We start from the raw sequence: 12,293 nt of genomic DNA, 5'->3' as shown, positions 1-12,293 counted from the left end.
AGAGAGAGAGAGAGAGAGAGAGAGAGAGAGAGAGCGTGCACGTGCGTGCAGGGACTTCGATGCTTGTCTGGGGGCTGGAGCAATGGCACAGCAGGAAGGGCATTTGCCTTGCACATGGCCAGCCCAGGTTCTATCTGCGGCATCCCCTGTGGTGTCCCCCCAGCCCTACCAGGAATGATTCCTGGGTACACAGCCAGATGTAGCCCCAGAAAAAAACAGAAAAAAGTACTTGCATGCTGCATAGCCTGGTTCAGCACCAGCAGGAGGGACCCCTGAACACAGAGCCCAGAGTAACCCCCTATAAGGCACATGCCTTTTGTGTGGCTGACCCAGCTTCAATCCCCAGCACCCCCAGATGGTCCCCCGAGGCCGCCAGGAGCGATCCCTGAGCACAGAGCCAGGAGGAGGAGTAAGTCCAGAGCCCAGCTGGGTATCGGCTCCCAAACAACCCAAAAGATGCCTTTGACAACTCGGAATATTTAACTGCAATGCTCTGTGCCTGGGCTCTGTAGTGGAAGCCTGTTTCATGGGTCTCATTTTTTCCCTCCAGAAATAACTTGACGATTTTCGACCTGATTGTCGTGGAAGGATTTGGGGCCAGAGAGTTGCTGAGAGTGGGCGGCAGACTTCCGGGCGCAGGAGGGTCGCTGCGCTTTAAGGTGCCTGAGTCCACGCTGATGGATTGCCACCGACGTGAGTCCCCAGGCATGGCGGGGTCGGGGGAGGCTGGGACCCAGGTCCAGGAGCAAACAGATAACAAAGCAGAGTCTTCAGAAGTCATGGTGTCACAGACATCTGTCTGACAGTAGCCTGACACCATCCCCTTAAACACTTCGCTGTTGAATCCAACCTTAAATAATTATCACGGGGCAAAATGTGGCTTATAAATTGCCAGGATCGTGTCAGATGCTTAAGGCAAATAATAGATATACACAAAATTGATTAACCACAGAACTTTATCCAATAACGGATGTCGCCCACTGAAGTGTGTTCTGGGCCAGGGTTGGCTTGCTCATCCTGTGGCTGGTTCTGCTCCTCTGGGCTTGCTGCTTCCTGGCCTGTGAGAGACCCTCAGTCCCTACCTGAGATGGCTGATTGCGCCTTACTGATAGTCATTTTCAAAAATGCCAGGGCCAGAGAGAGAGAGAGAGAGAGAGAGAGCGCACGCGCGTGCAGGGACTTCGATGCTTGTCTGGGGGCCACAGGTGGCTAAAAGGAGTAAAATCTCAGTATCTCATTAGAAATTTCTAAATCATGCATTTAAATGAAATGCTTTTTTCTCTTTTTTTAACTTCAGGAACTTTAATAGAACTAAAATAAGTGGTGAATTTTTATTTATTTATTTTTTTTGGTTTTTGGACCACACCTGGCAGTACACAGGGCCTACTCCTAGCTCTGTGTTCAGGTGTCGCTTCTGGTGGTAAATGTCAAATATGTTTGCCTTCTTTTTTTTTTTTTTTTTTTTGGTTTTGGGCCATCCTCTGCAGTGCTCGCTCCTGGCTTTGTGCTCAGAGATGACTCCTGTTGGGGCTCAGGGGACCATATGGGGTGCCAGGGATCAAACCAGGGTCAGCAGTGTGCCAGCCAAGCACTATACCTGCTAGACTCATCTCTCCAGCCTCTTGTTTTTCCTTTTCAATTGGAAGGCCTGCACTCTACCCCACTAACACCCAGCTCTATCCTTTTTTTTTTTTTCTTCTTCTTTTGCTTTTTGGGTCATACCCAGAGATGCTCAGGGGCTCCTCCTGGCTCTGCGCTTAGGAATTACTCCTGGTGGTGCTTGGGGGACTATATGGGATGCCAGGAATTGAACCCAGGTCGGCCGCATGCAAAGCAAACGCCGTACCTGCTGTACTATTGCCCTGGCCCCTCTTACTCTATTTTTATCCCTGGGAAAACTCTCTTTACTGTCTAAGGGAAGTAATCTGTTTTGTGTTGGTTTGTTTGGGGGCCACACCTCTCAGTGCTCAGGACTTACTCCTGGCACCGCTCAGGGAACAGTGCTCGGGGATTGAACCTGGTCAGTCATGTGAAGGGCACGTGTCCTACCCACTGTTATTATCACTGTTATTATCAGAAAATTGAAAATTGGCTGAAGAAGCTATTTTTTTTTTTGAGGGGGTCACACTCGGTGATGCACAGGGGTTACTCCTGGCTCTGCACTCAGGAGTCACTCCTGGTGGTGCTCGGGGGACCATATGGAATGCGGGGAATTGAACCCTTGCCGCGCACAACGCAAATACCCTATCTGCTGTGCTATCGCTCCAGCCCCTTGATGAGAACTTTTTCTATAGGGGCCGCACCTAGTGCTGCCAGGGGTCAAATCCTGGACCTGGCTTGTGCAAAACTTGTGTTCACCACTTAAGCTATCTCCCTGAACCAAAATTTGTTTTTTTTTTTTTTTTAAAAGAAAACTGCTGATTGACCTCAGTTGAATCACTGAATTTACATAGATTATGGTCACAGGACATATTAAGGAATAAATTAAAACTGTTGGATCAGGGGTTTGGGGAGAAGGCACAAAGGCCTCAAGCCTCTGCTTTTCATGTGGAGGCTTGGGTTCAATCTTTAGCAACCTCACCATTTTCCAGCATTGCCAAAAGCAATAGCCCTTGGGCACTGCCAGGTATGGCACCCCCTGAAAATCAACAAACTGTAGACCCAGGTAAAACACTAGTCCTTACATGGAATATATTTGGGATTGCAAGCTTGTATGGACTTTTACAATATGCTGACTCTTCTTAAACTCTTAATAAAATGGACTTTCAGCTATTTGCAAGGATTTACTTACTTCCTGTTAATGTTTGCAGATATTTGAACCGTGTGAAGTCACACCCACCCTTAGTGAGTGATTCCCAGTTCATTGTGAGTGGGGAGCCTTGATTTGGTATTCTGAGCATAATACCTACAAAGTCAACTTCAAACTTTGATAAGTAAAAACGTACAAAGAAAATACAAAGATTTTTTTTTTATGATATGGGACACCAAATTATATTTGAATATAATTTAACTTATGCAGAACAATGATTTAAATATTTTAATTTTATTCCAGCAGTATAACAGAATCTATTATCAGTATTCTAGAATTAGATCAAAATCATACTGTGTGCTTATATCAACCACCCCTGCCTGTTTTAACAGTGTAGATCTTGGATTATTAATTCAAATATATGTATGTTCCATATCTCATGGTAAAAATAAATCTTGCAGTTCACGTATACACTAAAGATCACTTTGTGTCCTCTCTAGAGCTAAAAGACAGTAAGCAAATTTTATCTATTACCAAGAACTTTAAAGTTGAGAATATTGGGCCACTCCCGGTCACTGTGACATCCTTGAGGATTAACGGGTACAACTGCCAAGGTTACGGATTCCAGGTGCTCGATTGTCATCCGTTTTCCCTGGACCCAAACACTTCCCGGGATATCAGCATCGTGTAAGCATCCGCTTTCCTCCTCGTGGACATTTTGTGATGCCTTGGGGGAGGGAGGAAAGACCCTTCTTTCCACGGCCTGATGTTTTGGTTTTGTTTGTGGCCATACCTGGTGAGACTCAGGGATTACTCCTGGCTCCGTGCTCAGGAATCCCCTTCGGTGGTGCTCAGGGGCCCCTGTGGGATGCCAGGGATTGAACCCGTGTTGGCAGCATGCAAGGCAAGCACAGCCCCAACGGTATTATCTCTCCAGCCCTGGAAGTCACTCTCCCGGAGTCTGTGGCTAGGAGAAGCATCACATCGTGTTGCCGGGGCTGGGGCGTGAGCTGGAGGTCAGAGCCTTGGGCTCATCATGGGGCATCTGGGGTCCCCAGGTTCACTCCAGATTTCACCTCCTCCTGGGTCATCCGCCAACTGACACTCGTCACAGCGACCAACCTCGAGTTCCACTTCACTCTCAACGTGACTCTGCCTCATCACCTGCTGCCTTTGTGTGCCGATGTGGTCCCGGGCCCCAGCTGGGAGGAGGCCTTCTGGAGGCTCACGGTCTTCTTTGTCAGGTGAGCCTCTCTGGCGCTGCCTTCTCTGAGTACAACAGTGGGAGAGAGATAGGAGGGGGCCGTTCCCTGCCGAGGCACCGGGACTTGGGGGCGTCTGAGTCGCTTTGTTGCAAACCTTGGAATGGGGAGGGAGGCACAGCACTAACTTCTGAGCTTCACAATGCAGAGAACTGGTTCACGACCGTGGGGTGTAGAAGTCTCCTAAGACATGGGACGACGGGCTGGAGTGATAGTACAGCGGGTAGGGCGTTTGCCTTGCATGCGGCTGCCCCAGGTTCAATTCCCAGCATTCCATATGGTCCCCTGAGCACCGCCAGGAGTAATTCCTGAGTGTATGAGCCAGGAGTAACACCTGTGCATCGCAGGGTGTGACCCAAAAAGCCAAAAAAAAAAAAAAAAAGAGATGGGACAAGACTAAGGACCCTGGGTGAAGGGACTGTTTGGTTTGGTTTTGGGGCCACACCCCATTATGCTCAGGGCTTTCTCCTGGCTCAGCACTCAGGGGTCATTCCTGGTGGTGCTTCAGGGACCATATAGGGTGCCAGGGATTGAACCCAGTTCGGCCATGTGGAAGGTAAGCGCCTTACCTATCCCTCTGGCCCCAGGTAGAGAGACGTTATTCTGAAAGCATCTTCAGAAGTAGAATGGGAATGTCACAGCTAGAAATAGGCACTTTATTTTTCATATATAAAAATGTGATTTGGTAATTTATTTTGATAATTTTTAAATTCTTAATCACCTTGAGTTACCACGTACAAAGTTATTTATTATTAAGTATCAGGCACATAATGTTCCAACACCAGTCCCTTCACCAGTGTCCACTTCCGTCCATCAGTGTCCCCAGTGTCCCTCCCATCCCCCAGCCTGCCTCTGGGACAGGCACTTTTCCCCCTGCCCCATTGTCCTAGTGCTCTCGTCCCTAATTTATGCCCCCACCTGCAGTCCACTGGCGGTCTCCATACTGAAAAACCCGTATGGAGTTCTTTCTTTTTGCCTTTTGGGCTTTGTTATTTCCTTAGGAAATTGCTTTTCATTTCACGTATGAGAGAGAGCGTGCTGTTAGATATCCTTTTTTTGAAAAGTAGGTTTAAAATAAGCATCTGTAGGGGCCAGAGCCATGGTACAGTGGGCCCTGCTCGCCTTGCACATGGCTGACCTGGGTTCCATCCCTGGCACCCCATCTTGTTCCCCCCCACCCCCGCCCCCAGCCCGGCCAGGAAGTGATCCCTGAGCTCAGAGCCAGAAGTCAGCCTTGAGCGCTGCTGAATGTGGCTCCAAACCCCCCAAATAAAATAAATCCCAAAGAAGTAGCAGAGACGATGCCGCCACACACCACACGGGGTATCGCCGCTGTGTCTCAGATGCTTCCCGACCGCCCCTGAGCCCCGTTGCTTTCTTCCTCAGTCTGTCCCTGATGGGCGTGATTTTAATCGCCTTCCAACAAGCCCAGTACATCCTCATGGAGTTTATGAAAACAAGGCAGAGGCAAAACGCTAGCACTTCCTTACAGCCCGACAGCAGCCAGACGGATGTGCTCAGTTCCCATTCACACAGGTAAGAACATGTGTGTGACGTGTGTGTGTGTGTGTGTGTGTGTGTGTATCTCTATACCTGTCTCTGTGTGTGTGTATGTGTGTGTATGTTTGATAGAAGTGGTATAATACATGTATTCATCCTTCCAATGGATCTCATCAGCTTCCATTACTCAAGTAAGAATTGTGTGTGTGTGTGTGTCTGTCTGTCTGTCTGAAAGAAGTGGTGTAATACATGTGTTTATCCTTCCAGTGGATCTCATCCACTTTCATTTACTCAAATAAGAGAGAGAGAGAGAGAGAGAGAGAGAGAGAGAGAGAGAGAGAGAGAGAGACCGACCTTACTTTAAGGCTGTATACATTTTGATGCCCAGATTTTGATGCCCAGTGTGTTCACACACACATCCATCCTTGTGGCAGCCATACCACCTGTGTCCCCAGACAGACCTGCTGTCGAGTGCTAGTTGGTCAACTCTGGAGCTTGAGGAAGGGAGCGGGTGCTGCCCCTGATACACCCTGCACCTGCTGCTGCCTCTTACGGCTTAGAGATGGAGTTTTACTCGCTTTTGCCTTCATCACCAATGTTTTTCTTCTTAACTCCAGAAGCAATTGCAAGAACTTTCTCGATACCTACAGCCCCTGTGACAAAGGCAGAGGCAAGAGCTGCCTCCCTGTCAGCCCCCCGCCACAGAGCCGCGTCCAGAATGCTGCCAAGCGGAGCCCGGGCACCTACGGTCATTCTCAGAAGAAGCACAAGTGCTCGGTGTACTACAGCAAGCACAAACCCGGCACCTCTGTCCCCAGCGGTGCCAGCGCTGAGGAGAAGCAGACCCCCGTGCCCGGCAGCCCCCTGGCCCCTCCACGAGGGGACGGGGCCGCCGAGACTCTTGCGGACAACTGGGTGAACCTCAAATATGCAAGTGGCCTCGATGTCAGCCTGCAAAAAAACCTAACCCTCCCCAAAAACTTACTGAATAAGGAAGATAACACACCGAAAGCTGCAGCTGGTGTGAGTCCTTCTTCGGAACTCCTCCGGAAGGAGGGAACCCAGACTTGTATGTTTCCTAAGGAAACGGAAATCCACATTTCAGAAAGCCTCACTGAGCCCAAGGAACCGGCCGAGCTCTCTCCTCTGAAGACCTCTAAGAAGCTACCTGAAAACCATTGGCAGAGAAACTCACCTCCGTTCCAGCCCAACTTGCCAGAAATTTCCAGGAAAGACACTGGTAATCTTTTACTTTGTTTTTGGGGGGCATTTAAGCAATGCTCAGGGCTTAACTCCAGGCTCTGTGCTCAGGGAATCACGCCTGGTGGGGCCTGGGAGGGAACCCAGGTCGGATGTGCAAGGCAGATACCTTCCTCGCTGGGCTCTCTCTGGCCCCCACCGCGGGCATCTCTGCTCAGAGGCCCTTCTCTCCTGCGTGTCGGTTTGCAGTGGGGTGTTCTCTCACCCAGGACTCCCCTGGGACTTGGGGTCCTTCTGTTCCCACCTGATGCCAGAGCCCAGGGAGAGTTGTTGAAACCTGGCTGGAAAGTCGAATTAGGCGGAGACCTCAAGCGTTTCGAAGGTCGCTGTCAAGAAGTCGAATGGAGGGAGGGGATGGCCTGTTTGGTTGCTGCGGGACGAAGCCTGACTGGAGCAACCGGGCCCCTCTTTGTAGTCCTTTGTTCATCTGGCCTGTTTTTGCCTCTTGGCGGAAACGAAGGAGCCCTGCAAATGTTTCCCATGAAACAAAGTGTTTGCCACTTTCCTCATAGACAAATGTCACCTCCTTGTAACTCCTGGGCCCGGCTTCTCTGTGTGTCCTTTGGTTGAGGAAGATGTGTTCTCTCCCGATTGCACCGCGGGGCTGCGGGAGGATCAGGACTGGGAGTCACCACAGGTGCACTTTCGGGGTGCTTTCCTGCTGGTAAAGAGGTTAGATTTCCGAGGGGCTGCTGAGGTCTTCCTTTGCCCTTGCAAAAGGGAACCGTAGGCCAGAGAATTTTAGCCTTTAGCGTAAAAAATCTGTGCTTATGGTTGTTTGTTTTGATCATTTGAAAAAGCACATTTTCTACCCGTTGAGTCATAATTAGAATTTAAAAAAACAAATTGCCATCTTTGCTTCTGTGGCCTTCCACCCACCTCCTGTCTCGCACTCCTGGCCTTCTTCCCCTCAGGAAATCGGCTCTGTTGCCAGTATCCATTTGTTCACTCATCCGTTTAGGTTTTAGTGTTAAGGGAAGGGGGGGGGAGATGCACCTGGAGGTACTCAGGGACTGAGCTACGGTCAGCCCTAGCTCTAGCCCTTTTTGCATTGGTCCCCAGCCCTGTCTGTCCATTTGGTATCCTTATTTTGCACACATGGCGAAACCATTCAGCATTTTCTTTCTTTCCGACCGAAAGCTAGCTTTTGGCTTGGGGGGCTGCGTGCCTCAGTGCTCAGAGCTCCCTCCTGTTGGGACTGGGGAGGGGGAGGGGGGCCCTGTGGTGTTAAGGATGGACTACATGCAGGCAGGTGCTTTACCCACTTACTCTCCAGTCCCTGAAAGTAAAAAGTTTGGGAAGCTAATGTAATTTCAGACCCTTTGAAACCGCAACTCCATAGCCTTCATGAACTTCAAGGAGGGAGAGGAGAGAGAGAGAGAGAGAGAGAGAGAGAGAGAGAGAGAGAGAGAGAGAGAGAGAGAGAGAGCGCATGCGTGCATACGTCTCCTGCTCAGTGGCCAGAGTACACAGCACTGCTCGCTGGACTCCTGTGTTAGGTCTAGCGCAGAATCCATTTTCACAGTCCTTGTGACTCTGAATGGCTGGAGCCCTTCGTACTTAGACCCACTCATCCTTCCAGGGTCACCCAGGGTGGGGCTGGGAAAGCAGGGTCTTCCCTGAGTGAATAAGGAAACTGAGACTCAGGCGCCTGAGGAGATTGTGATCAGAAAACAGTGGCCGAGTTCCATCAGAACCCGCACCTTCACTCCATTTTTTTTTCATCCATTCATTCATTCATTCATTCATCCAGGCTGCTCGTGGTGCAGGGCCACTGCCTGTGGTGCTCAGCCCACTGGATGGGGCCGCTCAGCGTGAGGATGCTGTGTTGCTGGAACTCGCAGTGTTGGGGACAGCCAGTGGGATTTGGGATTCTTAGGGGATATATGGTACTGGGGAACAAACCAGGGTCGGCTGGCTGGCTCCCTGGCTCCCCAACTTTCAGAGAAATCTGGGGTCACAGGTATATGTAGGTCTATTTTGTTTCAGATGTTTTGGGCCACACCTGGCTGTGCTCAGCGCTTTCCTCCTGGTGAGGCCCAGGGGACTCTCTGGGGTGCCAGAGATTGAACCAGGTTCGACTGTATGCAAGACAAGTGCCTTATCCGCTGCACTAACTCTCTGGCCCATATAAACTTCATCTGTAATTATAAAGCTCAGCCGTGTTTAGCATGTTTACAGAGCTGGGCAGCAAGCACTGCCTTCCAGTTCCAGAGCATTTCCACCACCTCACGCAGGCATTCAGTACCCACTGAGTTACAGCGGCACTCCCTGTGTCTTCTGACCACTGTTGTGCTATTTATCTCTATGAATTTTGGGGGGACGGGTGGGTGGGTCATACTGGACTGTGCTCAGGATTTACTCCTCAGGAGAACCCCTGGTGAGCCCTGGGGACCACATGGGGTCTGGGCATCAAAATAGGGTCAGCCGTGTGCAAGGCAGATGCCCTGCCCGCTGTACTGACCTTCCAGCCCCCAGTTATCTCAATGAATTTGTGACTCTGTCCCTCAAGATTAGTAGAATACAGTCTCTCTTGTCATCTTTGTGACTGCGTTATTCCACTGAACCTTATGTCTTCAAGATTCCTCCAGCGTTGAAACATATTTCTGAATTTTATTCTTTGTGTTTTTCCATCTTCCCTATGTATATGTATATATATTTTTTATTTTTAGGTTTTTTTTTGGGGGGGGTCACACCCGGTGACGCACAGGGGTTACTCCTGGCTCTGTACTCAGGAATTACTCCTGGCAGTGCTTGGGGGACCATATGGGATGCTGGGAATCAAACCTAGGTCAGCAGCGTGCAAGGCAAACGTCCTACCCGCTGTTCTATCGCTCCAGCCCCCCATCTTCCCTATATTTTAAGGATGCATTAGTCCTTTAAAATATGATACAAAGAAGGGTTTATTGTATGTCCACCACACTTTGTCCATTCTTTCATGGGCATTTGCGTTGCTTCCACTTTTTTAGCTATTCTAAATAGTGCCCTGTAATTAGTAGCGTGCTTTTCCCTGCTTTATTTTCTTGACTTTTTTAAGACTACAAAACTCTTTTGTGCATTTTCACCGGTAAACAAAATTCCCAGAGCAGCAGAGATGTAAAAAGTAATCCTTAAGTCTAAATTTCATTAACTCGAATGAGATGATTCGGTATGGGAAAGAGATTTAATTTAACTCTGGGAACGTGAATGAAAATAAATAGCACAAAAATTGAATCATGTTCTTGTTTATCCCAGGAAATAACCAGCAAGTGCCTGTCAAGACTGAAGTCGATAATTGCGAAACTTTGAAAAAGGGAGACGCAAAGACTTGTTCCGAAAAGAAAATTTCCAAGGCGTCCAAGGATGACACATGCGCTGAGAGACAGGACTTGCCTTCCTCAGAGGTCGGTATTTCTTTTCTTCTTGCCTGTTAGAAACACAACCTCCCTGAACATGTAGTGTAGATCCTTCTTTTCAGAGAGGATTGAGTGTTTGGAGCCATATTTATAACGTTAAGTCTGATGTGCTGAAAAAATTTTATTTTTACGTATTTATTTTTGGGTTAGAGGGCCTTACCCAGCGGTGCTCAGCAGTTAGTCCTGGCTCTGCACTCAGGAATTACTCCTGACGGTGCTCGAGTACCACGCAGGATGCCAGGGATTGAACCTAGGTCAACCGTGTGTGAGGCAAATGCCCTCCCCGCTGTACTGTCTCTCAGGCCCTTAGATTCTAGCAGCTCTGGGCTACTCCCTCCCCCATTCCCTGTGACCCTGAGTCCTGGCATTGTTGGAAATGTTTTTCATAGCCCTGTTCTGAACGAGGTTAAATGGAACCACCTTCCCTGCCGTTCCCCTTGTGAAATCCAGGCTGGGTTCTGCTTCCTTGGTGCTTTCATTATGGGAAAGAGATGTTAGCCGTGCAGGGGTGCACCCTTGGTTCTCTCTTTAGAGGGGGAGTCTGTGCCCCTGAGCCCGGCACGCAGCCCTTTCCTACAGAGGTTGGCTTTTATTTCCAACTCAGCAAACTGACACCCTAAAACTGGGATGCTGGGTACCACCCAGAGTCCCAGCCATGAGCCGGCCCTTCACAGTGGGATCCAGGACTTCACACCCCAGACGGACCCCCGTGTCACTGAGTGCCGAACTAGGAGTGAGCCCTGAGCACCGCTGGGTGTATCCTCCAAACAGGGATGTGGGGCAGAGTATTCTAAAGCCGAGTGAGTCAGTCAGGACACGTGCACTCGCGAGAAACGCAACACAGGCTGGTGTGCCCAGGGGCACCTCAGATTCACCACTCCGTGTTGCCTTCATGGAAACCACCTCGTACTGGGGGCCAGGGTGACAGTGCAGAGGTGAAGGCTTGCCGGGCACAAGGCTCCTGAACCAGTGCTCAGATTCTGGCACCTGTAACCATCTCCTTAGCACTCAGGAGTGATCCTGAGTACAGGATGCCCCCCGCCAAAAAAAAAAAAAAAACAAGCCCTGCGCTGACCTGATGCCCCATGACACTATGCTTGAGCTGCTGGGAAGACCCTCTCCTGGTCCTGAGCTGGGGGAGGGGCTGTGCTGAGCCTCACTGCTAAGGGGGGCTGCTTTTCCTGGAGCCCCACTGCCCACTGTGGGCACCGGCTTCCTGTCTCCCTCCATAGCTCCCTCATTCCTTGCCATGTGTGTGAGGTCCTGGCTGTTCCGCCTTTGTCCTGCAGTACCAGAGACTGAACCCCAGGCCTCAAATAGGCAAGCAGGTGCGGGAGCCCCAGGTGTTGCCTGCCAGGATCTTTTTTTTTTTTTTGGCCACACCTGGTGATGCTCAGGAGTTAGTCCTGGTGCTGCATGGGGGCCCATGCGGGGTGTTGGGGAAGGAACCCAGGGCGGCTGCATGCAAGGCACGTCCTTCCTGGCTGTACTATGGCTCCATCTCCAGGTATGTTTAATTTTTATCTATTTCTTTTTCTTCCTTGTGCATCTTCGCGATTAGATCGTTGAGAACTGAGGAAACAGAGGCCTTGCCTCTGTACCTTACATGGTTGGAGCCTCACCCGGCCATGCTTAGGGGCTGCTCCTCACTCTGTGCTCAGGGAGTCACTCCCAGCAGTGCTGGGGGTCAGTGAGGTGCAGGAAGTCAAAGCCAGACTTCCCTCGAGCCTGAGCTGTCTCTGGCCTTCTCTCTTTTTTTTTTTATTTGGGGGCTTTATTTTTTACCACACTTCACCGTACTTGGGTTATTTCCGACTCTGTGTACTGGCGTGACCCTTCAAAGGCTGGTCGCTGCAGGCAAGGCGTCACTGTCACTGTCCTCCTGTTGTTCATCGATTTGCTCGAGCAGGCCCAGGAACATCTCCATTGTGAGACTTATTGTTACTGTGTTTGGCATCTCGAATATGTCACAGGGATCTTGCCAGGCTTTGCCGTGCAGGCGAGATACTCTCGGTAGCTTGCTGTGCTCTCCGAGATGGGCAGAGGAATCAAACTCCGGTCGGGTGTGTTGGCTGTGTGCAAGGCAAATGCCCTACCCACTGTGCTATCGCTCTAGCCCTTGTGCTA

The 12,293-nt window shown here is 50.1% G+C and overlaps 1 protein-coding gene across 1 annotated transcript in view; it reads left to right on the top strand.

Moving 5' to 3' along the window:
• Positions 1-12,293, top strand: part of TMEM131L (transmembrane 131 like) — a 132,112-nt gene that overhangs the window by 104,714 nt on the left and 15,105 nt on the right. The window contains exons 21-26 of the mRNA XM_056118918.1: positions 551-693; positions 3,250-3,436; positions 3,808-3,993; positions 5,398-5,547; positions 6,129-6,751; positions 10,006-10,154. Coding sequence (XP_055974893.1) covers positions 551-693; positions 3,250-3,436; positions 3,808-3,993; positions 5,398-5,547; positions 6,129-6,751; positions 10,006-10,154 — 1,438 coding nt within the window. The remainder of the gene's footprint in view (positions 1-550; positions 694-3,249; positions 3,437-3,807; positions 3,994-5,397; positions 5,548-6,128; positions 6,752-10,005; positions 10,155-12,293) is intronic.

Source organism: Sorex fumeus, unplaced genomic scaffold (assembly GCF_029834395.1).
Source record: "Sorex fumeus unplaced genomic scaffold, SorFum_2.1 ptg000039l, whole genome shotgun sequence".
NCBI lineage: Eukaryota > Metazoa > Chordata > Mammalia > Eulipotyphla > Soricidae > Sorex > Sorex fumeus.
Note: the sequence above shows the minus strand (reverse complement) of the source record. Positions and strands in the feature narration are given on the sequence as shown.